General features: G+C 38.7%; 2 protein-coding genes across 10 annotated transcripts; both read right to left on the reverse strand.

The window, feature by feature from the left end:
* Positions 1-172: 172 nt before the first annotated feature.
* Positions 173-9,282, reverse strand: isca1 (iron-sulfur cluster assembly 1). 2 transcript variants are annotated; one of them, XR_006098282.1, is made up of 5 exons: positions 9,158-9,282; positions 4,124-4,177; positions 1,525-1,630; positions 922-1,264; positions 173-681 (listed from the first exon to the last, which is right to left on the reverse strand). XR_006098282.1 is itself a non-coding variant. In XM_042422567.1 (4 exons), the coding sequence occupies exons 1-4, from the start codon at positions 9,236-9,238 to the stop codon at positions 1,116-1,118; spliced, it is 390 nt and encodes a 129-aa protein (XP_042278501.1). In that variant the 5' UTR covers positions 9,239-9,282; the 3' UTR covers positions 173-1,115. The 2 variants fall into 2 exon arrangements, 1 of the variants encoding a protein (XP_042278501.1); XM_042422567.1 differs by having other exon boundaries at positions 173-1,264.
* An 895-nt stretch (positions 9,283-10,177) lies between these two features.
* tut7 (terminal uridylyl transferase 7) lies at positions 10,178-24,011 on the reverse strand. Of its 8 annotated transcripts, none has more exons than XM_042421351.1 (30): positions 23,931-24,011; positions 22,288-22,723; positions 21,739-21,893; positions 21,434-21,550; positions 21,137-21,314; positions 20,928-21,016; positions 20,455-20,506; positions 20,253-20,322; positions 19,892-20,018; positions 19,683-19,802; positions 19,409-19,543; positions 18,794-18,971; positions 17,941-18,641; positions 17,630-17,780; positions 16,507-16,593; positions 16,258-16,358; positions 15,839-15,896; positions 15,485-15,588; positions 15,245-15,334; positions 15,040-15,153; positions 14,539-14,616; positions 14,273-14,450; positions 13,830-13,877; positions 13,659-13,750; positions 13,459-13,574; positions 13,165-13,361; positions 12,894-12,964; positions 12,730-12,796; positions 12,248-12,297; positions 10,178-11,903 (listed from the first exon to the last, which is right to left on the reverse strand). In XM_042421351.1, exons 2-30 carry the CDS (start codon positions 22,703-22,705, stop codon positions 11,763-11,765), a joined length of 4,083 nt encoding a protein of 1,360 aa, XP_042277285.1. In that variant the 5' UTR covers positions 22,706-22,723; positions 23,931-24,011; the 3' UTR covers positions 10,178-11,762. The 8 variants fall into 8 exon arrangements, with proteins under 8 accessions (XP_042277285.1, XP_042277286.1, XP_042277284.1 ...); XM_042421352.1 differs by having other exon boundaries at positions 12,254-12,297; positions 23,905-24,010; XM_042421350.1 differs by having other exon boundaries at positions 23,905-24,010.
* Positions 24,012-24,598: the final 587 nt, after the last annotated feature.

A 24,598-nucleotide genomic window follows, 5' to 3' on the forward strand; every position in this document is an offset into this window, starting at 1 on the left:
AGTCATTCAGTTGTACTTACTGCATCTTTTATGAAAATTACAATGCAATTCCTCTTTTTTGTTTTTCAAGCTGCGATGGTCTGATTTTTATAAATTAGTTTTTTGAATAAAGTAAAAAAACAAATAAGCAACTAGCTGAACATAATACAGTGACCACACAATTTAAAATGACTTGGTTGAACTATTTCTTTATTACTTTATATGTACACAGACATATTGCACAGGTTACAAATCTTTAGAGCACACAGTCTATACAAAGTCCTGCCTTTAATCAAGCAAAAAGAAACCAACATAAACCTCATGTACTCTTATGTGAGGGATACCTGTTTTGTGCGTTGTTTTTTTTTTATTTGTGCGTTTGTGTGGTTCAAAGGTTTACATTCTTTATATTTACACACAGAGATAAATATATACTTTTAACTTTTCAAAGACTATACAAACTGATAAAGCAGTTTCAAGACACTCAACCTCCACTTCTGCACACCGCTGGTACGAGACTGTATGACAACACACTGTTTTACAGTGTGTTTATTAAACAGCTGTCGGCCTTTACATCTCCAGGTTTTGATGGATAGATTCAAACTTAAAAACAATATACTTAATAGTATCATATGTTTCATCATCCTGTTCAGCTTTCAGCTTCATTGAGTATGTTCTTGGGCCACTTTGTATCATTTCCTCCTGCAAATATATCATGGTGTTACTTGACTGAATTTCTGAAAATAATGTGCGTATAATGTGTAAAATGGCAGCCAGTCACTAAAATTAAAAACACTTTGCAATCGAGGTCCTTCTAAGGTCCGGAGTGGATTTCAGATGGAGAATAAAAAGAAGCAGCTGTCATCAGAAGTATGTGAACCTAAAATCAATTAAGCCGCAATAGTTGTATTAAAACCTTCCTCTAAGCATGAACATGCTTACTTAGGATGTGTGTATGCGAGTGGTCTGCAGGAACAGCAGTGGTGAAAACGCAGGCACGTCCACATCTCAGAGATTTCCTCATGTCCGACTCCGTTCGTCAACACTTGGTCTCTCAGTCTTTTTTTTTTTTGGATGGGACAGGGGTTGGAGCAGGGCGGGTGGTGGGGGGGAGGAGGACGGAGGCTCCATGATGCTCAGATGTTGAAGCTCTCTCCGCAGCCACATGTGCCCTTTATGTTGGGATTGTTGAAGACAAATTCACTGGACAGCTTTGACTCCACAAAGTCCATCTCAGTTCCCAGAAGGGTCAACTGAGCTTTCTTCTCTATGAACACCCTCACACCTGCAAGAGAGCAACCAGAGCAGAACCGTCACTATTCCAACAGCAAGTCATACCCATAAAACATGAAATAACAATTAAAGCCACTTTGTAGACTTTGGCACCCCCTAGTGGTAGTTTCACAAAAGTCACTGTAGCAGACAGCAGCCTCACGTCAACTTCCAGTAAGTTGCCCCTCTGATCCGTTTGATCTTTCTTCATAAACAAAACATTGCAGATCTTTACTATGAGGGACAAAAAACAGTGATAAAGACATAACTTACCGTCCTGCAGCACCTCCTCGTCAGACTTGTCCCTCTCCTTGGTATAGTCCAGTGTGTACGTCAGTCCATTGCAGCCACGTGTTCTCACTCCAACCTTCAGACCGATCTGTGAAGAGTCAGAGTTGCTTTAACACTCAGTGAAATTCATCCACCAATACTTCTGAATTTCATTAATTTTGCCATAAGACAAATATGCAGATGTAGCAGTCAAGTATTTCAGTCACTACACAGAGTTTACTAGACCACAACCCACAGCAAAGCATCATAATTACCTTGAAAGAACACCTGAAGAATTAAATCATAGAGTTGGTTTATAAAAACAGATATCTACATTTTTATTAATTTCCTTTAATCATGTTTTTATTGAGCATTCCAGGTAATATCAAACTGCAGTTGGATTTTGATTAAGTAAAAGTAACTAAACAAAATGCAGGTAACTTAAAAAATCAAACTTTATTGAAAAATTGTTGGGTTTTTTTCAAATTTTAAGTTTGTTTTTTGGCAAAAGCAGATAACTATATTTCATGTTTCAGAGTTAAACAAATCCATGTAACGAATATAAGTTTAAGTGCAATATTTAACATTCTTTAACATAAAACTAGTAGGTAAAGAGCTGAAAATGGCAACAAAAACGGCCCATTAATAAGCGATTTTACACATGTACAAGATCATACTTTGGAAAATCCCAGCCAGACAACAAAACCCCTGAGTATGAACTTGCCAGTGTTTTAATCTGCAGAGTCATTAAACATCACAGCTGTCATTTCTTTAAAGAGTGACCACAGTGCTGACCAGACAAGCTCATTAAAGAACTGACCCATTGAGCCTTAAGTGTGCCACAGTTTTTTATTTACAATCATTTTTTTGGGAACTGCACTGACCTGGAAAAACATGAACTATTTTACAGTATTGCACAGTGTAACTCCATTTTCCATGTTACTTATCGTTACTCAGTGTTTCACAGTATTCAGTTTAACTCAGTCCTCCATGTTACTCAGTGTAACTCAGTATAACATCACAGGCTCTTCAGTTTCATCCAAATTATCCATCTTCAAAGACAACTCTGAGCCAAAGTTACGCCGAAATTCACTTTCAGACAGCACATCTCCAGCTGAACAGAGTCGCAGCCATATTACGTCACCTGACCTGAATACTGCGCACTGATTCACTGGACGGATTATTTGGGTTCTGTTCAAGAACAGCACTTGCGTTTAACGTTTTCTGCTGTAAAACGTGAACTTGACAACGGGCAATAACGGCTTTTGTGACAAAACGTATTTAGGGTTCAGAATGTGCTATGTTTTATATTTGTTATAACTCACAACTTTTTTTAAAGGATGGTGTTTATCGGTTTTTGCAAATGAACTCTTCATCTTATTCCTATAATATTTCTGTAAGAATAAGGGCTAGACTGATACTGTATATTGGATGATATCAGCTTACTGCAAATATATTAGTATTGGTGTCTATGTTGACTGATAAGTATGAGGAAACTGAAGTGCAGATATGCTGAACTAGCTTTGACGTACTTTAGAAACAGTCTCCATTACACAGTTTGTCGACCAGGAAGCAATGACAAGGTGATTTTTCGACTGTAAAACGTTCTGTTTAGTGTGTATCAGAACAAAAAATGTTGTTTATATCATGTGTTTAAGTTTTAAAAAATTATTATTGGCTGATAATTCGTTATGAGAAAATCCAACATCAGTTTGGCTATAATACAATAATTATTATATTACTACATACACTTAATGGAGGTACATTTTTTTCATCCTTTACGGCGAGAGTTTTTGTGACAGAGTCTTAAAAATGTGCTGCAAATAGTAATATTTTACTGTCTCTTGGCACAAAGTGACACTTGTGTTGATAATCAGTGCCAGTTACTGCTGTTTAGCTGTTAGCTCATTAGCTGCTCAGGTTTCAAGAGTTCTTAACACGCAGAACAAGCTTGTTCTGTGGTGAAAAATCAAATGTCTCATACGCCCTGAACCTCCAACTGTGTGATATGAACTCGGTTTTGTTTTGCTGAAGTGAAAATCATCACAGCGTTGACTTGGCATTGAAACTGTATTTGTTGGAGAGGCACTGTAGATAATACTGCTGCTAATTGTAGTTACAATGTGGTTAACTTTAGCCACACGTTTTTGATGCAACACAGCAAACAGCAGCTTGCAGCAAATACTAACATTTTACAAACACCAAGCAGTAATGAGACAGCTTTAACTCCTATTAGCAGAGTGGTATCAGTCATGTTGTACTCTATGGACGTGCGTGTATTGGACAGTGTCAATTTGGATTTTAAAAAATTGTAAAAACAAAACAGGGACAGTGGGGAAGAACACATGCTGACACATAACACATTTGCTGATGTTGTAGTAGATTTTAAAAAAAAGTACCTAATTCTACTGGAAGTGCCTTTACGTTTGACTTTAAGAACATAAGTGAAAAAAGTGACACTGTGTCTTTTTTAAAATCATTTGATGAGAACAGCCCAGTTTAACAAACACTGCACCCTGCTGCCATTACAAAAGAGATACAGAAACACTGGCTGTTTATTGATATGATGTTTCAGTGACTCTTGGTTGTATCAGTTACTCACATATTCAGGTTTGCCATCCAACAAACACCTGATCTTGTTCACAGCTGCTGGAGTCTGAAGAAAAGACAACAGAAGACAAAAGGTTAAAACTCATAACTGTAATACACATTATGTAACACCTTTTTACATTTTCTCTGTTCAGCTTACTGTGCTGCCCATGTTTTGGCAAAATCATGAAAAACATATTAAAAAAGACAAACATGGAGAAATAGTAAATGAGAGTGGTTTGACAAGTTTTTATCATACTGTTAATACTTTTTTTCCCTGCAGAGCAGAAGCTGATACTTCAATATAAAAACGGCAAATACCTACAGCGTAGAGAAATAATCTGCACGCCTGTAGCACCTTCTGTATTTGACGGGATATAGGTGTAGACGAGATAAGGTGGAGGCATTCGGCAGACTGAGGTGAACTACATCAGCCACATCACGGTGATAATCCCTTAAAGCCGGAGCTTTCATCTGCATGTGTTTAACTATGCTGTTGTCGACCAATGTACAGAACATCCCAACTGTGTCACAGTCTGGAGCTGTTGCATAACTATACCGCCGGTCAAGTGTTGTGAGGAGACAAAAACTAGGTATTTGTAGAGTGTATAAATAATAGTGTAGTGTATAATAACAATAATAATAACAAAAATAATAATAATAATAGCAGTACAAGCCTTTTGCACCAGATTTTAAATTCTTATTTCTTTTAACCTTCATTTATAAAGAGTAGGATAATTGAGCTCTTTTTGTAATTCTGCAACTTATTTTTAGTCGTTAAGTTATCTCATGTTTAGTGTATAATTTGTTAACATTTACGTTTAGGATTTGTCTTTAGTCTCTAACAGGTATGGAGGATTATTGTACCCAGAATTATAATTAAAAAGGAAAAATGTAGAATTAAAATAGAAAATGGCTCAGGATCCAGTAATAAATCCAGTAAATAAATGTTAAAAAAAGATAAAAGGAAACTGAAAAAGGAAATTGGATATCCAAAAGACAAACTGATATTGTAATACGGTAATTTGAAAATGAAAAGCGAAATGTGAAGTTCTGAAATGTAAAACGCCTGAATGTAAATGATAAAACTGAAAGCTTGAACTGAAATGTGTAATTGAAAAGAAAATGAAAAGAGAAAATTAACTATTAAGATATAAATTTAGCTTTGTTTTTTCACTTTCTTCCCTCCCTTTTTCATTTTAATTCTGAATAAAATCATCCTCTTTATCCTTAGTATTAAAATACAATAAGAGTTTATTTGCCATTTTCTCTTTTACTTGTCCATCGTTTAATTTTTCCACTCAGAAAATAACTGAGACGTCTATGCAGCTGCCTCAAAGTTGAGGGACGATCCACTACTTCATGTTTACTTCAGAGCAGTACTTTTATCAGCTCAGAACAACATACGCGCTCATTATCTTGCAACAGCACAGTCAGCAGTGCTCGTCAGCCTGATATTCTCCATCGGTGCATTTCCATCCCACCCATAACAATAACCATGACTCTGCACTGACAGCTTTCTGCACTGAGAGTCTGTTTCATGCATATTAAAGCTGGAGTGCAAGACTTTTGTCTCCCCCCTCTGGCAGTAAGAGTATTTACAAAAACACTGTCAACAGGCTCTGCAGTAGCCTCCTCCATCGCTACTGTTGCGGCTGTAAAACAGTAGATAAATTGTTTTGACTGTCACACAACCCCTGCAAAATGACTTGTTTCACTATCAGAATTTGATCCATTTGGTCCTATAACATTTGGAAAGTCTAGAAGAGCTGAACAATTAAATTATTTTATCCCTATTCAAGTTAGCAAAGAGCTAGCCAGGAGTTAGCCGCTCTGCCGGCGGAAGTCTGCATTCATCCGGCCAGTGCAGGAATATCAAACCTGACACAAGAATAAAAACTCTGGTATAATATGAAATACATCTGTCTCTCTCTCTCTCATCAGGTTTGTCCTTTAACACACACCCATCTGTACATCATATACTGTACATCCAAGTTCTTCATCCTACTGGGATACTACCATCCTACTATTGTTCACAAGACATTTACAAATCTTGATGCCAACAACAGCATTTCAACAGCAAAACTACCACGCTACAAACTACAGCCTCCAAAATTATAATATAGTTGAAACAACACCTCCCTAAAACAGTTACAACAAAAACTGACTATTATTATCTTCATGAAAGTAGAGCTTATTACATAGCTGTTGTATTAGAGCTGCAACTAACAATTATTTTCATAATCAATTAATCTGCAGATTATTTTCTTGGTTAATCCATTTGTCATTTGGTCTACAAAATGTTAGAAAACAGTGAAAAATGTGGATCACTTTTTCCCCAAAGCCCAAGCTGCTACCTAAAATATCTTGTTTCAACCCAACCAACAGTCCACAACCCAAAGACAGTTTACTACAATAAAGGACTAAAGACAACAGAAAATATTCACACTTAAGAGGTTGAAATGAGAGAATTTTGCAGACTGCAACAGTTTGCATGATACTGTAAATTGTGTCCATTGTATGTTTAGCCTATTTGTTTGAGTCTGATTTTTTTGTGTGATAATATGATGTACTGAATGGTATTTTGGTTATCTTTCTATTTTAATATATAGATGGGCCCACAAGTCTGAGACCACATTGAAAATCTCCTGGAAATAATCAGAAAGTTTGAGGATTCAGAAACATTTAAAAACAAAAGAAATAATGACATGTAAAACGAAGAAGAAATGTTTAAAATTCTGCATTGTTTCTAGGTCAGCAATCAAATTTACGCAAATTTCTGGCATTGACCTTTGTACAAAAGGTCATATTTCCTTGAGTTGTATCCCTTCCACTGAAGCATGCGTTCAGGTGACGCTCAGGTGTATTTGATCTACTCATCAGAGGCTCGTTCGAGTAACTCAACTTACAGCCAGTGTTCAACTGTTATAAATATAACTGTGCCTCAAGTGTCCAGCAGATCGTTGTTTATTGTGGGAGACATGGCATTAGAAGTGTCAGATGTCAAATTGTCATTCTAAACAAAGAAAGGCTTCCTCAGTCTGGATAGACTAAAGGTTTCTAAGGGGGCAGTGCATGGAACTCTACAACGCTTTGCAGAAACTGGATCAGTTGTATGCAAAGGTGACCACACCATCAGAGAATCAATGCATCAAGCTTAGTTCCCTAAAAGATAGAGGAACAGCTCTATCACAGATACTGAATTTGCTAAATAAATAACACAAGACTCCAATCAGTAAAAGTACTGTCAAAAGAAGGCTGTCTTGTAGTGGTCTCAGAGGATGAGTAGCAGTGGGGCTGGGCGACATAGCTGAAAAATCTTTAACAATTAAATGTTTCATTTAAGCCGATGATGATAATTATTGAAATATTTAACCACTTTATTTATCATTTTTATGTTAACACAATAATGAATATTCCTCGCCGTCTGCACTCATTTTCTCCATGCGGTTTCTGTTGTTGTGTCACATGTCAATGGTGCAACTGAACAACACACCGAGTCTGAGATTTATAGCAGTAACAGAAGAGTGTATGTAATGAGACTACAGTGAAACTTGGTGGGAATATTCATGTCTGGGGGTGTTTTGCCTTCTCTGGAGTTGGACACTTGACTCCGCCCTGACCAAGGAGAAGTACCACTCCATTCTTCAGAGAAATGCTATAACCTCTGATTTGCATCTTTATGGAGAAAGATTCAGAACTTGTGTGTTTTGCCACAAACAATGCTTTTGTTTCTGTTTTTCTTCAAGATGACAATAAAATTTTAAAGACAGAGTGTGTATGGATGTAGAAACATAATTTAACTGATAATACTAGCACATAATCCTTGCAACAAAGTTCTTGCACTCCCAAAATCAATCGATCAATTTAATCAGGAAAAAGTTCATGATTTTTCAAAATATGAATGTGTGCATAGATACAATGAGCTGCTGTGTTTATTATCTAAGCTAACCATTTATGTGATAAGTTAGATTGTGCTCAGCAACAAGCATTCACCTCGTAATGTGGGAAACAAACTATAACCTATAAATTGTCAGTGCAGCTGTAACCTGTTTTTGGTATTTTATACTGTTGTCCTAAATCGGAAAGTGGCCGATATTCAACCAATTAACCTGCTCTGTCAAAGTGTACACACGATATTAAAGTGTGGTGCTAGATATTGTGTAAACTGCGTGGTCACACAGCCAGTAGCTAAGCCGTTTGATCAGCCTACCCGTCTGTTTCCCATCATTAGTGTGGATACTTCAACGAGATTGAGCATTTCCTCTCAAACAAGCTATTTATGAATATACATTTCAGAGAAATAGTTGAAGAAATGTGAATCCGTCTTGTTGGCGACACCACCCAATTAGCATAAGGCAAGATGAAAAAGGACCAGACGAACATTTACTGTATTGAACAATCATTTTACGAGAATTTAAGGCTTTTACAACAGCTGCCGTAACTTCGAACAATCAGTCAACAGCTAACACGGTCACCAGTTAAACCGAATCACCAGTACAACCCTAGCAGAAACAACCCATTGTTGTATAATTTGTAAACTAAAACCACGAAGTCTTCACAACACCATTTCTGCCTTTTTAATTTAGAACTTTTTAACTACGTAACTTTACTGTTTATAACATCATAGAAGACAGTTGACATGTTCTGCGTTGTTTAAGAGCTGAAACACCGTTACAGTTACCTCAGCTAACAGAACAGTCGGTGGCAATTTACCAAACAACGGCTCAACAGCTTAGCTTAGCAACATACAATGCCACTGAGAAGCATTTGGTTAAGCCCAGGACGACTTTAAGATTATTACCACCTAGCAACACGTTTTTATAAACCACCTAAGAGTGAACATCGGTAAATATGACCTGGAGAAGATTTCACGGGAAAGATCTGTAAACCGGGTCCTTATAAACGTCACAGATGTTAGCTAGCTAGGCTAACTTTGGATCACGTAACGCTACGTAACGGCCGCTTTCTAAAGAAACATATAGAACCTTCCTGAACGGAGAGCAAAGTGTTTAACGTGAGTTTATGACTTCAGTTTATGACTCACCAGTGTCAGCGCGGCTCTTGTTGGAAGTATCTTTCTTTTGCTGACCGCTCGGACGGTCGCTCGCACCATGGAGGCAGACATGTTGCTACAGTTGAAATCACAACATTGAGTCGCGCAAGTGTTATGAAAAGAAGCAGGTAACCGCCCCAAATGAGCAGCTCGTCCAATGACAGTAGCTGACGCCATAACGGACAGGCGCTCAAGCCAATGAGCTTACATATAAAATGTAAGGGGGGGCTGGGAAAGCTTCTGTTACGTAACCTGCTAGTAATCATGACTGTACATAAATATATTATATTAATTACACAGTCAATGGTAATAATACTGAAACATTCTCAACAAGTACTTACTCAAAACTTTTTCAATACGTAATTTACGTCTCTGTGCGAATACTCTTGTGTTGATTGTTTTAATTTCAGTTCTTAGAACTATTTTATAATCTGTAAAATTGAGCCAAAGCTCCAGGTCAACTAGATTTTTCCAAAGCTCTCGACCACATCGCAAATCAGTCTTCCTCGGCAGATCGGATTTTCTTTTTTTTTCTTTTTTACTACTTCCAAGGTCAGTAATTGACTTTTAACCATCCGTCAGGTCTTCTTGTAAAAATTTAAATTAAAACACAACATCCAGTGTCCAGGGGTGAAGTGGGTGAGATTTACTGTACAAATAACACACAATAAGTCTTATCATAAATTATTTTTGAATAAATATGAATTTTATGTATACAACACTTGCAGTGTTTACTGCTTAGTTACACATGCATTAAAGCAAAAAAGAAATGAAGATATTTAATCTTCTATCCATCACGAGTTCATAGGAAATGCTCCTGACTAGTATTTCAAACAATCTCTGGGCGCAACTATGGATATTGCAAAATGCTTTGTGCCACAGAGAAACAGTCAGTCGAGTAGATTAAGTAATCGGTTTGTTTTTTATAAATGCACTAATAGTTTGACCCTCATACATTGTTTTGGAAGGAAAAAAAAAAAAAAAAACTTTTTCAAGGAAAATGTTCCACACTGGGATTTGATTTCAGTTTAATGAATTCTTTGAGCCAACCTTTCCTGGCAGGATCGGGGTTCCTTAATAACAAACTGAACCTCCCATTTGGGTCAAAACACAAAAGAAGCAAAATGTAGTAAGGCTGGCATTAAACAAGGCTGCTTTTAAAATTAAAAAATGGATTACAATATCATCAACACAATCTTTTATAAAATTCAACCATATTAAGACAACAATAAAGCCAGACAGTCCATATTCGAAGAAGTTGAATGATTAGCAGGTCTTTCAGACAATATCTAGCAGCAACATAATTCAAGGGCGTGGACCCTCACAGTGCAGCTACCAATCTGTGGCACCATTACAACAAAATGTAGCCTTTGTGGCAAATAAATAAATTATTCTCTCCACCGAACTAATTGAGATTATCTCTAGTTTAGGGGTAAGTGAATATAATGTGTGCAGCAGTGTTTGCCATCAGCTCAACTAGATCAGTTACTTGTTTTCTTTTTTTTTTTTTAAAACATTGTCAAGCAAGATCTTCTTTTCCCAACTTCCTCAGTTGTGTGTTCTTGCACAAAGGTTATGACACACCAGAATCAGCTGAGGAGTACATTTCTATCCTCCTGTCCTTCAGTTACAAGCGGTTGAGGGGCTGTATGCATCTATAAAATAGGGGTGGATCGACAGTCTCAAAAAAAATAAAACTATGATCCTGAAAAAAATATCTGCACTGTGGTTTATTCTAACACAAACACATAAACAGACACTGTGATTCTGTAGGTAGAGCTGCTTTCAAAGCTGAAGGAGAGACGGACTGATGGACGTCAGTGCAGAGGACAATCGATTTAAAAGAAATTCAATAAAAAAAAAAAAAAAAAGATCCTGGCCATTACGAAATGTACACTGCCATTCAAATGTTTTAGAACAACCTATAATTGATTTGGTTAAATCTCAAAGAACACATTTGTAAATTCATTGTAATTAAAAAGAGTAAGGAATAAGTGAAATGAGAAGTGTTTGGCTCTTTTGGGTTTAACAGAAAACACTCTTTATCTTGATTTTAATTGGCCTCTTCTCACTCCAAGTAGCAGACAACATACTATACCACCACCGTGTCCATTTGTCTTACAGTTGTAGCGGTTTTACCTGACTGTAAGGACAATTTAGCCTATTGTGTCAAAATATATTAGCATCAAGTATCAAGCAAATACATAGTATGTTGTCTGCAACAAACACCTAATTGGAGTTATCAAGATGTGAGCTCTTTACTGTTAAGTCATGTGACAGACAATTCTCATTGACTTATATTTTTGAATTTAGATTTTACACTGAATTGACATGAGCGTTGCTTGAAATGCAATGAGTTTAAAAACAAACTTGACTGGCAGTGTAAGTAAACAAAGACATGAGGTGCATGCATAATGGCTTGTGTTGTTAAAATGAAAGCTTTAAAAAGCTCCTCTGAGGAGGAGAGTGTTGGGGGTGGGGTGGGGTGGGGAGGGTGAGGGGATGGGGGGGGGAAACACACATAAAAGGCCCTATATGGCTTCAAGTCAAGGCGTCCTGGCTTTGGCTTTCAACAGGCTCCATTGGCCCAACAGTCTCATTCAGATTTCTGGGCTCGGGTCGCCATCTGCCTGGACAAGAGCAGAACCTTGTGGTTTGTGTAGCCACTGCCTCCAAACAGCCGCTGCTCATTCCACTGGGCTCTTCCTGTGACCAGAGCGACCCAAATTTCGGCAGGCTACTGAAAAACACATACACATTAGTTTTAGCCAATCAGAAAGCATTGTCAAAATGTATTCCAAAAAAATTGTTTTAAAGCTGCATGGGACAATTTTTGATGTTAAAAAAAACAACAACTTATCAGCCTAAATGGCAAAGCAAGACATATCTCCTCATCCTAATAAACTGAGAGCTGTATTTGCTTCATTTACTGCTTTATTTGCATAAAATCATTTCAGGTTACAGGTATGACAGGAGATGTTCTCGGACTGTATAGAAAGCAAAAAATAACAGGAACAAAATACAAAACTTAAACCAAAATAAGAGACAGTATTTGCTCTGTCCAGAGAAAGATGAATGGACCTGAACCTGCTGCAAACCTTCCTTGCTCTCATTCTCTGTCCTCACCAGCCCTAAACAAGTCAGTTGACCCAAAATACAAAAAAAAAAAAACACTGTCAACAATTATTACTGGGACTATTTATTCTGTAGAAAGTATATAGACAATCTTGCCTCCATAAATTGACAATTTTTGGTTCAAACCAGTTGTTGAGGTTGAGGCATGACATGGGGAGAAATAATTGGAAATGTATGACAATGTATGCTGAAGGTAAAGTGGTGTCCTGAATGGAAAACGGATTATTTTTCACATTCTTCCACCCAACCTACACTAACAAACTGCCTGTTTTTTGAAAAAAATGAATACAGGTTTTCCTTAAGCACCTGTTGTAATATTACAGTAAAGAATTTAAAATAAATACATCAACTTAAATGTTCAATATGCTATATATACACTGACGATTAGGTGAGAAATATTTCATTGTGACTGACACATGAGTTCATACCTGCTTGTGGACTTAATATCACATTCTGTTGCTTCCACTTCTTTTTCTCTTCTTGTAAGGATGAACCCTGGAAAAAAAAAAAAGATAAACAGATGTAGCGATATGCATTGCTGTCAGTGTCAGCAGAAAAAAAAAAAAATCCCCTTCAGAAACTTGACACTTACCTGTTTCTCCCTCTCTCTTAAATTCCTCAGGTGGCCTGAAGGTGAAGGAAAGTTTTCCATCTTCACATTTCCTGCCGAGCAAAAATTAAAAGATTGAAAAGGAAGCTACAGATCTTTTCTCTCCATTCGATGTATCAATGTAAAATAACTTCCTAAACTTAATGACAGACAGAAATAAACAATTACTAAAGCAAAATGCAGTTAAAAAGAGTAATACTTTTTTAAAGGGCTTAACAATGTGATCGAAAAAAAGAAAAAAGAAAAAACAAACCTGCAGGGTTTTTGTACAGCTGACAGTCCTTCTTGATGTGGGCACTTGATCCACACAGGTAGCAGCAGCGTATCTCCAGTGCATCTCTTTTCCTCCAGTGCTCACCCTTGTGTTTGAACGGCTCCTTGTCCTCTCCTGTATCTGTTCTGTCTCGCAAGTTCTCTGGCTTTTTCTCTGAGTCCCGCCTGTGCCTTGACCTGGGTCGGTATTATAACACAAGACAACATGAACATGTAGCTCGACACCTTGTGCAGCTGAATTTAAAGTAAACACTGTGATTGTGACGATACCCACTTCTTACGCATGGGGCAGTCTTTCATAAAGTGGCCAATCTTGCCACAGATGCGGCAGCAGCGGTCGTTGGGAGCCACCTCTCCCTCAGTGAGAACTTCAGGATCGAAGAAATACTCCTGTAAGCAGACAAATCACAACGTCAGTGCTTAGATAACACCACCACAATATGCAAACGTGGTGTTTAGATGGCAAATACCGACCATATGACTGGGGTACTCAGGACGAAAGACTTTGACTGGTGTGCCGAACACTGTTCTGCCGTTGATGAAAGCCTTCATGATGAAGTTAGTCACTGTATTGATGAAAATCAGAGATGTGAGAATACAAGAAAATACTTTTGAGAGATAGAAAACAGAAAGAAATTAACATACTTTTCCTGGACAGACCAGCACCCAGATTATGATTCAGGTCGAATGGATCTGTAATATGAGCAGAGAAGAGAAAGAAATTTTCATTTTCAAAGAAGCAAAACAATCATGTTTCGACAGCTTGTGCAGTTGGATGGGAGACAAGTTGAAACCAGGGCACTACAAACTTTTTTCATGTTACTCTTTCAAATCATTTCGTTATCTTTTTATTGCAGAAGTTTGGGCAAGAGCTCATTTTTGCCTCACGTAATTCACGCAATTGCAGTTTGTGTTTATCTGCCACTATCAGCCAATGTACGTAAGCTAGCTAGCAACTGACTGTGTGATGCGTCTTTGCTTCAATTCATGCTGCTGCAGGCAAATTCACATCCGCTCTTGTGTTTCCATTGACTCACATCTAAATTTCTCATCGCGTTCTGTCTTAACACATTGTACGACAAGCTGACCTTCAATGACGATGTATTTGGACGTCCACTGCTTGTTGAAGGTGGTGAGGCGGGCATGCTGACGGATACAGACAACATGCTCTCTGAAGTCAAAGTCCTCAGTGTAGAAGCGGAGCAGGCCGAGCCACAGCTGCCCCACCGTCTCAGTGTTCTTCCCGTACTCTGGCCAGCGACCGGGCTGCAGGTTGAGAAAGACAACGATCTTATTAAGACGCTGTGCAAAACATCCACACAAACAAAAATATGTAAAAATACAAAATACTCACAAGTGCTTTTAAATCATCGAAGAAGTACACGTTCCAGCCATCCACTAACACTTCAGGCTTCTTTTTTCCGTCATAAATCTGCGACAAACACAAACAGTTCAGAAAAATCTAAAATTTACAGAGCTAAAAGATAATATTAACATATAAATGATCAGTTTTTGTAAGATTGAGAATATAAAATTATATTTATAAATAGAGAACTGTTTTTAACTCAACATCCCAGCGGAAAAACTGCTAAAGTAAAATCTATTTATGTAATAAAATGCATTTTTACAGCTCTAACACAGCCTGATGGTACCTGGACTGCAAAATATCTTAAATCATTGGAAAATTACAGTATAAACTGGACTATTAACTAAAATACAAGTATGCCTTCAGATAGGAGAGAAAGAAAAAAAAACACAACAAACAAAAAAAAGCAAGCCTAAGAGACAATTCAAACTTAAATTTGAATTAAAACAAATGTAAAAGCCAAATTGAACATATGTTTGTCTTTTTTACCTCTTGCAACACAGGGATAACTGGTGGGTTTCTCTGCTGGAGGAAGAACAGTACCATGAGGGTGTAAGCGTAAGAGGAGAGGCTGCCACGTGAAGCATCCCCGATGTCACACATCTGTGATGGGACAAAAAAGAAAATTAGGGTGTCTCGCAACATAGAAGACATATATAGACGGCTCAGGTATGAGTCAGTAAAGCATGCTCACTTTGGCGAAAACCTTCATGACGTAACAAAGGATCTTCACTCTCCTGTCAATAGCAGCATACGATGCTAGCAGGTGTGTATTGTGCAGGGCCTGAGAATAAAAATGTTGACAATATGAAAATGACAATAAGAGACTTGCATAAATTTGATTCTATTGGGAAAACCCTGCATCTGGCACACTGACAGATATTAAACTACCTGAAAATAAAACAAATCAAGAAGAGTAACTTGAAGTCTCTACCAGTGTGTTATAGAGGCTGATGTCTCCCTCCAGGCCGGTGCGAACATGGAAGAACTTCACAATGGGTACTTTTGCCGTGGTGATGGGTAGGATGTTCTTCAGATCTTTTGGCGGTGCAGATGTGGACAGATTAAACAGATACTATTTACTTCTCATTTCAAATTACCCAGAATTACGGGACAAACTTTATTTTTATCATTAACTTTACATAAGCTGGCTTGTTGCCATGATCTAAACTGAAACCAAATTCGGCTGCAAGCTTTCAAACTCATTTATTAATAACTAATGCAATAAAAACCTGTGATGCACTGGAAGTACATTTTGTTTTACCAGTAACAGTCTGCTATTTCTTACCTGGGTGTCTCTTCAGAAGTCTTGCCAGGCTTTCAATAATATTGATGCAGTCAACATCCTGTAAAAAAAAAAAAAAAAAATAGGGCCAAAGTTATATTTCGTGAATTTCAGGTCAGAATGAACAATACTAACAAACCACTGTTACTTATTCCTCACAATGCCTAACAATTGGGTTTAGAAGGACAGCTCAGTAATTTGCCATTTTTCAAATTCCTTGTGCAGCCAAAATCTGGGTAGTGAGCTGCTGCAGACAATTGCCCATACAGGGATAAATTAAGTTGTACAATTGTAAAATACAATTAAGTTATATTGAATTGAACTGAAGAGGCAGAAGCATACCGGACCACAACAACTGAAAAGTGTCTTCTTAGGTGACTGGATGTAAGTAAAACTAACAACGTGCTAAAATGATAACTTACATCCATGGTCTCCTGTCCCTCCAGCACCATACAGATGTCCAGGTCACTCTGTCTGAAGCCAAAGCCATTTTTGGAAGATCCAAACAACTGTAGCCGAGCACCTGTCCATCGAAAACCACGATGAGTACATTTCATCCCAATTATGTTGCTCTTCATCTTAGTGGTGAACAGGCAAGTCAATAAAACACATCATCATGCTGAGCAATGTTTAAAAAAAAAAAAAAAAAAAGTGATGCTAGTTTACTTCACCAGCAAACTGTCGTCTGACAAAGGTCTCCAGGTCTTTCAGGATGTGCTCTCTTACACCCACTTCCAGTTCATCAGGGGCAAAGTCCGCTGAAAGGAAACCGATCAAACCTCAGATCAGACCAAGGTCATACACTTCATGATTTCACCAAACTGTAATGACTCAGTTTTTTTTATAACCATAGTAGTTCAACACAAGGCTAACTGAACAGATCATGGTTTAAAAATGTATGCACATATACATAGTATTTGTATACAGAGTACTTAATCTGTATACATGCAACTCTACATCTCTGCTGTATACTGCAGGTGCATAGTGAGTAGAGTAACAAAAATACATACATATGCCAAGGTAGGTATAAGGTTGAGAAAAACTACAAACAAGCCCAGTAAATAAATGCTGCATGCCAACACTAAGGGAACATGAAAACAATTACATTCTGGTCATTTATGCAATAGTGGGAAAACTCAGCAGTGTCCAGAATTTGCTCCTCTGCTCTGCCTGGACACTGACTGTGATGACACCAGTGCTCGTTAACCTGCTCATTAAGGCTAGGCGGGGTTTCTCACACAGCCACCCCCCCCAAACGTCCTCTCAGTCTGACAGCTGCTTCAGGGTATTTATGCGTGTCCAGAAAATCCTCCATTGCACCCAAAAGAATAATATCACCTGCTGTATAATATTTTGTCATTCATCTCCTTAACCGCGTTCAATCTAAGTCATGGGCCGCTTTACTTTAGCACCTAACTACATATCAAACCACTCCACATTTATTTCTGTAATGGTACTGCCCTGCTCTGATGAAACCTGACAGCTGTACCAATATGTTCTAATTTTTTTCAGGATTTGAAACTCTGTGGTTAGAAATTCCTCTTTTCACTTTGGTGAATGAAACTTCAGAGAAAATCTCACAAGCGAGCACCTACTCATGTGCAGGTGGCATTCATCAAGTTGAAACGAGCACTTAAAGACAAGTTTGTGCGGTTAAGAGAGTTTCGTGAATGTGACTTGGAGCATTTGAACAAACAAACCTCACAGGAAAAAAAGTAAGATATTTAGTATAAGAATATGAAAATGTTCTTGCATGGTGCCCATTCAAAATACTCACTTCTACAGAATACTTACTGTAGCATTGCTCACAGACTTTGTTCAGGACACTGAAAAACTCTGGTGTCATTAAGGGCAAAGGATCCAGCTGCACCTTCTTGAAATCTTCTGGACAGTCTTTCTTCAGATGCCCATCACGTTTGCACAAGCTGCACACCACCATGTGTGACTGGAAGAGATTGAAAAGTTTAACTGACACAATGCACACAAGCTTATTCGCCATGACGAGTTTGAAATTGTTTTTGTTGTCTTTCAAATCACTATTAGAAGAACCTTACTTTTCAAAGATGGGTACATAAATACATAAACACGGTTGAGGCTAAACTTACCTTGCCTCTAGTGAACGCCTGCCTGGTGAATTCATAGGTCCGTCTGCTCTGTTTTTGGTTTTTATTTTCTGGGTTCTCATCTTTGATTGCATCCTCTAAAGGTGGAGGTGAGTGACTGGCAGCTGCCAACACCTCCTCTTCCTCGTCCTCATCCATCGAACCGGGTGTATCCAAATCTGGACCTTCCTCATCAGACAAAAGCTCCTCCCCCGAGATCTCATCCACTAGGAAAATCTCCTCATCCTCTGTGGTGAAGCTATCCAGGTGGTGTCTGGTATGCGTGTCCACATCTACATCCACATCTTCATCCTCCTCATCTTCAGAGAGACTGCTTTTACCCAAGTCCACTTTTTCCTTGTCCCGCTCTCCATCCGAGTCGCTGTCCTCTTCGACTTCCTCCTCTTCTTCAATGATGCAATCAGAGTCTTCAGGACCATTTTCTTCAGTTTTAGGTAGACTCCCATGTTGTGACTTAATACTGAGCTGATTGAAATCTGAAAGGCAGCCGACCTTCTCATTAACATCCTTGGCGTTTGCACCTTGAGTAGGTCCCCGCTGTGCGTCCTTCTTGTGATTAGCAGCTGGCGCGTTGAGTGGCAGTGCAAAATACTTATATGTGGTTTTGAGGCAGTGGAGGATGAACTCGTACATTTGCTGGCTGTTAACTGTGCGGGCCACATTCCTCTTCACAGAAAACGGGTCTAAACACAGATATTAGTTCCAGTTAAACCAATATTCAAACTTTTTAAACATTCAGCAGAAGTGAAGATCATGTCTGACATTTATACCAACAAATCCTGTTAAATAAAGCAATGACATTTCAGTAATACTGCCAATGATTTAATTTTCTGACCCTCCACAGCAATGCGTTTCTTTGGCCAGTCTTTAGTCTCTCTGGAGAGGACAGTACTGGTCCGTACACTGATGACATTGTCAGCCATGTTGAACTCAAGCGAATAGAAGCGAAGCATTTCGACCCAGAGAAGACCGACTTCCGCAGGGGGGTGAGGGCTCGAAAACACCAGCGGAACCTGCGGAGGAAACGCATCAGACACACTTATAGTATAAACGTTATTGAATTAGTCACATTTATGGATTAAAAGATCACATTATATATGCCCTTGGTTCTTTAATACACCACACACACATACTACCGACCAGTTTCCAAAGCATACCAGACTTTACAAGTTTTTTTTTTTTAATATTCTTCCCATTACAGTACACATTTTTAAAATTTTTCTACAACCATGTGATGAATACAATCTTTTCTTCAAGGACTGAAGAAAAGGGAAGAATTTTCTAGCAGTGGCACACATTTTTGTTTTAGGTGTCTTCCAGCCAGGTAACTTTGGAGAAAGCTTTGAGCTAGAAAAAGCACATTCCCCATAAAATGAATGCAAAGAACTACCAAAAACATCCTTTTTTTTCTCCTTGAGACAAAGTACTTCTTTTGCAGGGTCATGGTTACCTTTCCCTTTGTACCGGAGCCCTCTGCTGCCTGTGATGATTCTTTGGCTGAAGAGGTGTAAGCCCAGTGTAAATATCCATCTTCCACATGCGTGAGATTGAAGTCTGATAGCTTGCTGAGTGAAAACACCTTAATCTAAAAAGATAATAAAATGATTAGTAGAGTTTCTTTAAAAAAAAATAAAACTTAGGAAACAATTGACACACAAGGAGCAATGCTTGCTAAATTAAAAGCAAATATTTTAATATGAGGCTCAAGATGAAAAGAAACACACCTCTTGGTTCAGATAGGTGGGCAAGAGGGACTCTTTGCGTTGTTGTAAGAAGAAGATAACCATGAGGGCAAAGACATACGGTGGCAGCCCACCTTCCTCTGCACGGTCGATCTGACAGATCTAAACCAGCCACAACAAAAAAAAACAGATGTTAAAAACAACATTTAGCTGTAGTGACCTACATTTCAATGTCTCAAATGGGAACTTACCTGGGCCCAGTGTCTGAGGCTCAGAACCAGTGGATGGAGGAGAGGCTCTCGACTGGCGAGAGCCGAAAGATAGGAGGTGGTTTGGAACGCGTTTTCATTCCCTGCGCTTACTTTGCAGATTAGGCCACTGTGGGAAAAATTACAGTTTAACTTTACTGCCCTTGTGCATGAGGTAACATACCACTAACATGAGAAACTGTCTTTTTTTATCTCTTTGCATGTGAGAAAACACTGTTTAGAAACTCCTGGCAGTTTTATGATGTCTTGATTAATGATCAACATAAATATATTGTCATGACTTCAGAGTTTTTCTCAATCATTGGAATTAATTATTTCAATATGCAAAAAATTCAATACCCACCTCTTTTTTTCTTTGCAGATTACTACAGGTACCCTGGCATGAAAATCAGCTTCCAGATCAACAAAGAGAGCTGAGGGAACAAGACGTGTTAAATTTAAAATCAACCATGACTATCTTGCACATGGCAAACTTCCCTTTGGTAGAATTTCTATTCAAGGAAAACTGTCAAATCTTGCAGTTAAATGAAAGAGAGGTGACTCACGGCACACAGCGAGGCTCTCCTTGACCAACAACAAGACGTCAGGCTGATGCATCTGTGAATACATTCCATTTCAAAGCCTTTATACAACATAAATATAATATAAAAAGAAAATATGAATAGGGTACGTCCTACAAACACAACATCCAAGAAACAAGCAAGCAAATATTTTGTGATCAACACGGTCATAAACTCATACGGGAGCTGATTTGTTCTGAATACTGTATCTAGCACCAATCTGAATTATCCTGAACGTCAGTTATGTAACTTTATTTATAGTGTCATATTATCCTGAACTGCATCCTGTGACCCAAATCTCACAACTTGTAACATTGTGACTTTCCTACAAGCTATTTCGGGTGTTTTTTTCCCTGTCAGGAAGGGGTTTTAATTTTATTACTGTGGTCTTTAACTTATTTAACAAAATAAAAGAATAAACAAAATTCACACAATCGAACTCACACTGGGCTACTCACGTGAGGTGGATACTGAATGTCAATGTTGACATCAGAATCCTTAAATCCAAACTTAGTGCAAGATGATCCATATAGCCTGAGCCTGATCTCTACAGATATGAGAGATAAGGACTAATGTTATTAACAGGAAAACATTACACACAGAATAATGAGCCAAAAGTCAGTTTGCTAACAGTGTCAGCATGAATTTAGATCCTTTGGTGGCTTACCAGGCAGGACGGACTGAAGGAGTTCTTGCATGATAGAGACAACAGACTGTCTCTTCTCTACGTCCAGGTCATTCATCCCATGCTCCCGGACAACAGCCTCAAGTGCAGCATTTACTGCACTGATCTGCTCCGGGCCAGGGGGCAGGATCTCGGTCAGCATCACCTGCTCTTGCCTCTCCTATGAACACAAACATAACAGGTGTTCATCCCAGTTGTGAAAGCACTAACACTGTTTGAACAAATATTTACTGTGATCACGCTACTGATAGTTTGCATAATATGACCATCATCTCTCACCCTGGCCCTCCTCTTGTGCCGCTTGTCTCTGATATGCCTGTAAGCGTCAGACACAGATTCCAGGACAATATCGCACAGAGTGCAGGTGTAAAGTGCACCAGGGTTGCTGTGAGATTTCTGAACCAATTGAAAGAAAAAGAAAAGAACAAAAAAAAAAATCAGACAACAGCTGCAACAAATGACACTGTTGAGAACATTCTTAATGCACCTCATACCTATTGCAACCTCTTATTAGATCTATGTAACATACAATTACCTATCCAAGCAAATATATATATATAAGGTTGCATATTTAGTGCCTGTACCTTCTTCAGGGAGTAGATCTCTTCTCTGTTAAGCCGTCTCTCTGCCTGCCGTAGGCTGTGCAGCTCTTTGGCTGAGAGTGTGGACTCTTCAATCACATGGCCCCTGTTCTCTTCAGCAAAAGCTTTCCTGTTGTTTCGGTTTCTCCGTCTTCTCCCTTTAGAAAGAAGAAATAAATGCCTTAAGGATTAGTTGACCAAGTCTCAGAGACAGTGTTAACTAGTAATGTGCGTATGTCATGGATAGTGTAACACAGTCTTCAATTAAGACTCAAGCTAGATTATTATAATACACATCTTCATCCTGAACCTGAAACCATCACATCAAATATTTGGCATTTTTGCTAAAAAATGACTCAAAACAAATACTTGATTATCAAAATAGTTGCAGATTACTGTTCTGTCGATCAACTGATCATTGCAGCTCTATGACAGTGCACCCCATCTTTAAAGATCTCCACTGTAATTGCCACTTTACACTTTTTTCAGGTGTGGAAAACCCTGCAAGTGTCCCATGTTGTTCCCCACCGAGTCTGAGTTTTAAATTCTCACCTGGTTTATAAGCACCGCCATCACTGTCCTCTCTCCTCCACTGCTCCTTGTCTTCCTTTGGACCTTCTCCCTGGGTATTCCTCCTCCAGTGCTGCTGCTGCGAGCGCTCTCTCCAGTTATCCTCTCGACTGCCACCACTGTTCTCAGGGCCTGAAAACCACCGGATATCATCCTTCTGCAAGGGGCTGTGACCACCTCGGAATCCTCCAGGGGAATAACCTAAGGGCCCCATTCCTCCCTTCTTGGGGCTGGCTCGGGATGGCCCACCCTGGTTCTTCTTGTCCTGCTGACCTCCATGTGGTCTGAAGCTCTGTCCTCTACCCTGGTCCTGGCTCCTCCAGCTTTCCGCCTTGTCTGATGCTGCTCCCCTCTCCCAGCCGCCTTGCCTTGTCCGGTAAGACCTGCCCGAGTTCTCCATGGTACACTTATGCTAAAACTGCAAGGCAAGGCAAGTTTATTTGAACGGCACATTTCAACAGTAAGGCAATTCAAAGTGCTTTCATAAAACATTAAAGGCATCAAGAAACGCAAGACAATATAAAAAGATATTTGAATACAATTAAAAATAGTTAAATAGAAATTTAAAATGACCTTAATTGAATAAGACAGATAAAACAGGAGAATAAAAGTTACAGTGCAGTGTAAGATGTTAATCAAAAGCCTCAAATTTGATTCAATCAAGAGGCAGCTGCAAAGAGAAAAGTCTTCAATCTTAAGTTAAAAGAGCTGAGAGTTGCGGTAGACCTGCAGTTTTCTGGGAGGTTGTTCCGGATATGTGGAGCATAGAATGAAATACGAAAGTACGAAAGAAACCGAATGGTATCAAAACATCCTTATCACATGCTGTATGCCAACAAACATCTGCCAAACTGTTGACTTTGGCGGATGCCCTTTTCATTGGAGCAGCGTTTTATTTTAGCTTCCCATGTATTCATTTGTGCAGAAGCTTTCGTTTTGTCATTCTGTATTTGACTGTCTCTTGAAAACTAAGGTTAACGGTTAACAGACTTTTATAGGCTATGGACGTTGACAGTGCTTGACAATCTGAAGCCCGTTGGGGAAAACAAACATTAACATGAATGCTTCTCGTGTTATCGTACATATCACTAATATAATAATATACTATAAACACCACGGCTTGATTAATTCCGGTAACTATGTACAAACACATGTAACCAACATCTCAAGTTACCTGGCTAACTGTAACCAACTCTACTTAAAGAGCTTGTTATGACATGGTGTTAGCGCAAGCTAGCTTACTAGCATGTCCAGTCTGATTTGCATCTAACGGTATCTCTTCTTCGAATAAGCGGAGGTTAACTTTATCATGCATGTAGCGAGCACACTGTCGATGGATTAGCGTTAATAACCAAATTTAAGGTTAGCGAACTTGCCACATATAACCCAGCTAGTAAATGTTACGGTTAGCTACTTCTGTTTAGCTTACCTAGCTAGGCCACCTAGCTACCCAGCTAGCAGCAGCTAGCAGCTAACGTTACTGTGATTATTCTACAGATTTTTGCTTAAATGTTTAACCTGCAGCTGCGGTAAAGGCAGCCACCAGTAACGTGTCACTGATAATTTCGCATGAAGAGTATTCACAGCCATCTTAAATACCTTTTGTACGTGCACAGAGGACATACTTAAAGCCTTGTCCAGGTCTGACTTTGTATGATCGGGACTCCCTGAAAACTTCACGCCGGGGGGCGGTGCCTTACGTCCTGCGTCAGTGTTGTGTGCCTGATGCGCGTTCTCGTCGGCTCGCACTTGGTCGTCTAGTCAGTTTTTGGATGAACTAGCAACCTAAAAAGTTGTTTATTTAACTAATCTTTGCCTTAACCCCAAGATTAAACCTACAAGAGACCTCACGCCTAACTGTCACTTCGAACAGAGATGGGGGTTTTTTGCTGGCACGACTGCAATCACGACTAGACTTCCCTGCAGATTTTCAAATGATTTTAACCTGTTGATAAATTTTCAAATTGACCATTATAGCGTTATACCGTAAAATATGTATAACTAAAACATATTGACATTTAGATGGACTAAATTATGTCCAACAACAAAAATCTATTCAGATGGGGGGGTCTGTATTCAGATATCAATGTGCCTCAATAGATGCCCAGCCCAAGGCAGACTATCAATTTCCATGTACATAGGTGTGAGACCAAATATAGCCTACAAATTATAGGAAAACATGAACAGTATATTTTGTATGCCTTCATACTTGACATGCATCAGATAATCTGATCTCATATTGTATGTTTGTATTATTCAGTCTAGTTTGTCATACTTTGCTACTCAGTCCAAC

The sequence above is a fragment of the Thunnus maccoyii genome, chromosome 9 (genome assembly GCF_910596095.1).
Source record: "Thunnus maccoyii chromosome 9, fThuMac1.1, whole genome shotgun sequence".
Taxonomy (NCBI): Eukaryota; Metazoa; Chordata; class Actinopteri; order Scombriformes; family Scombridae; genus Thunnus; species Thunnus maccoyii.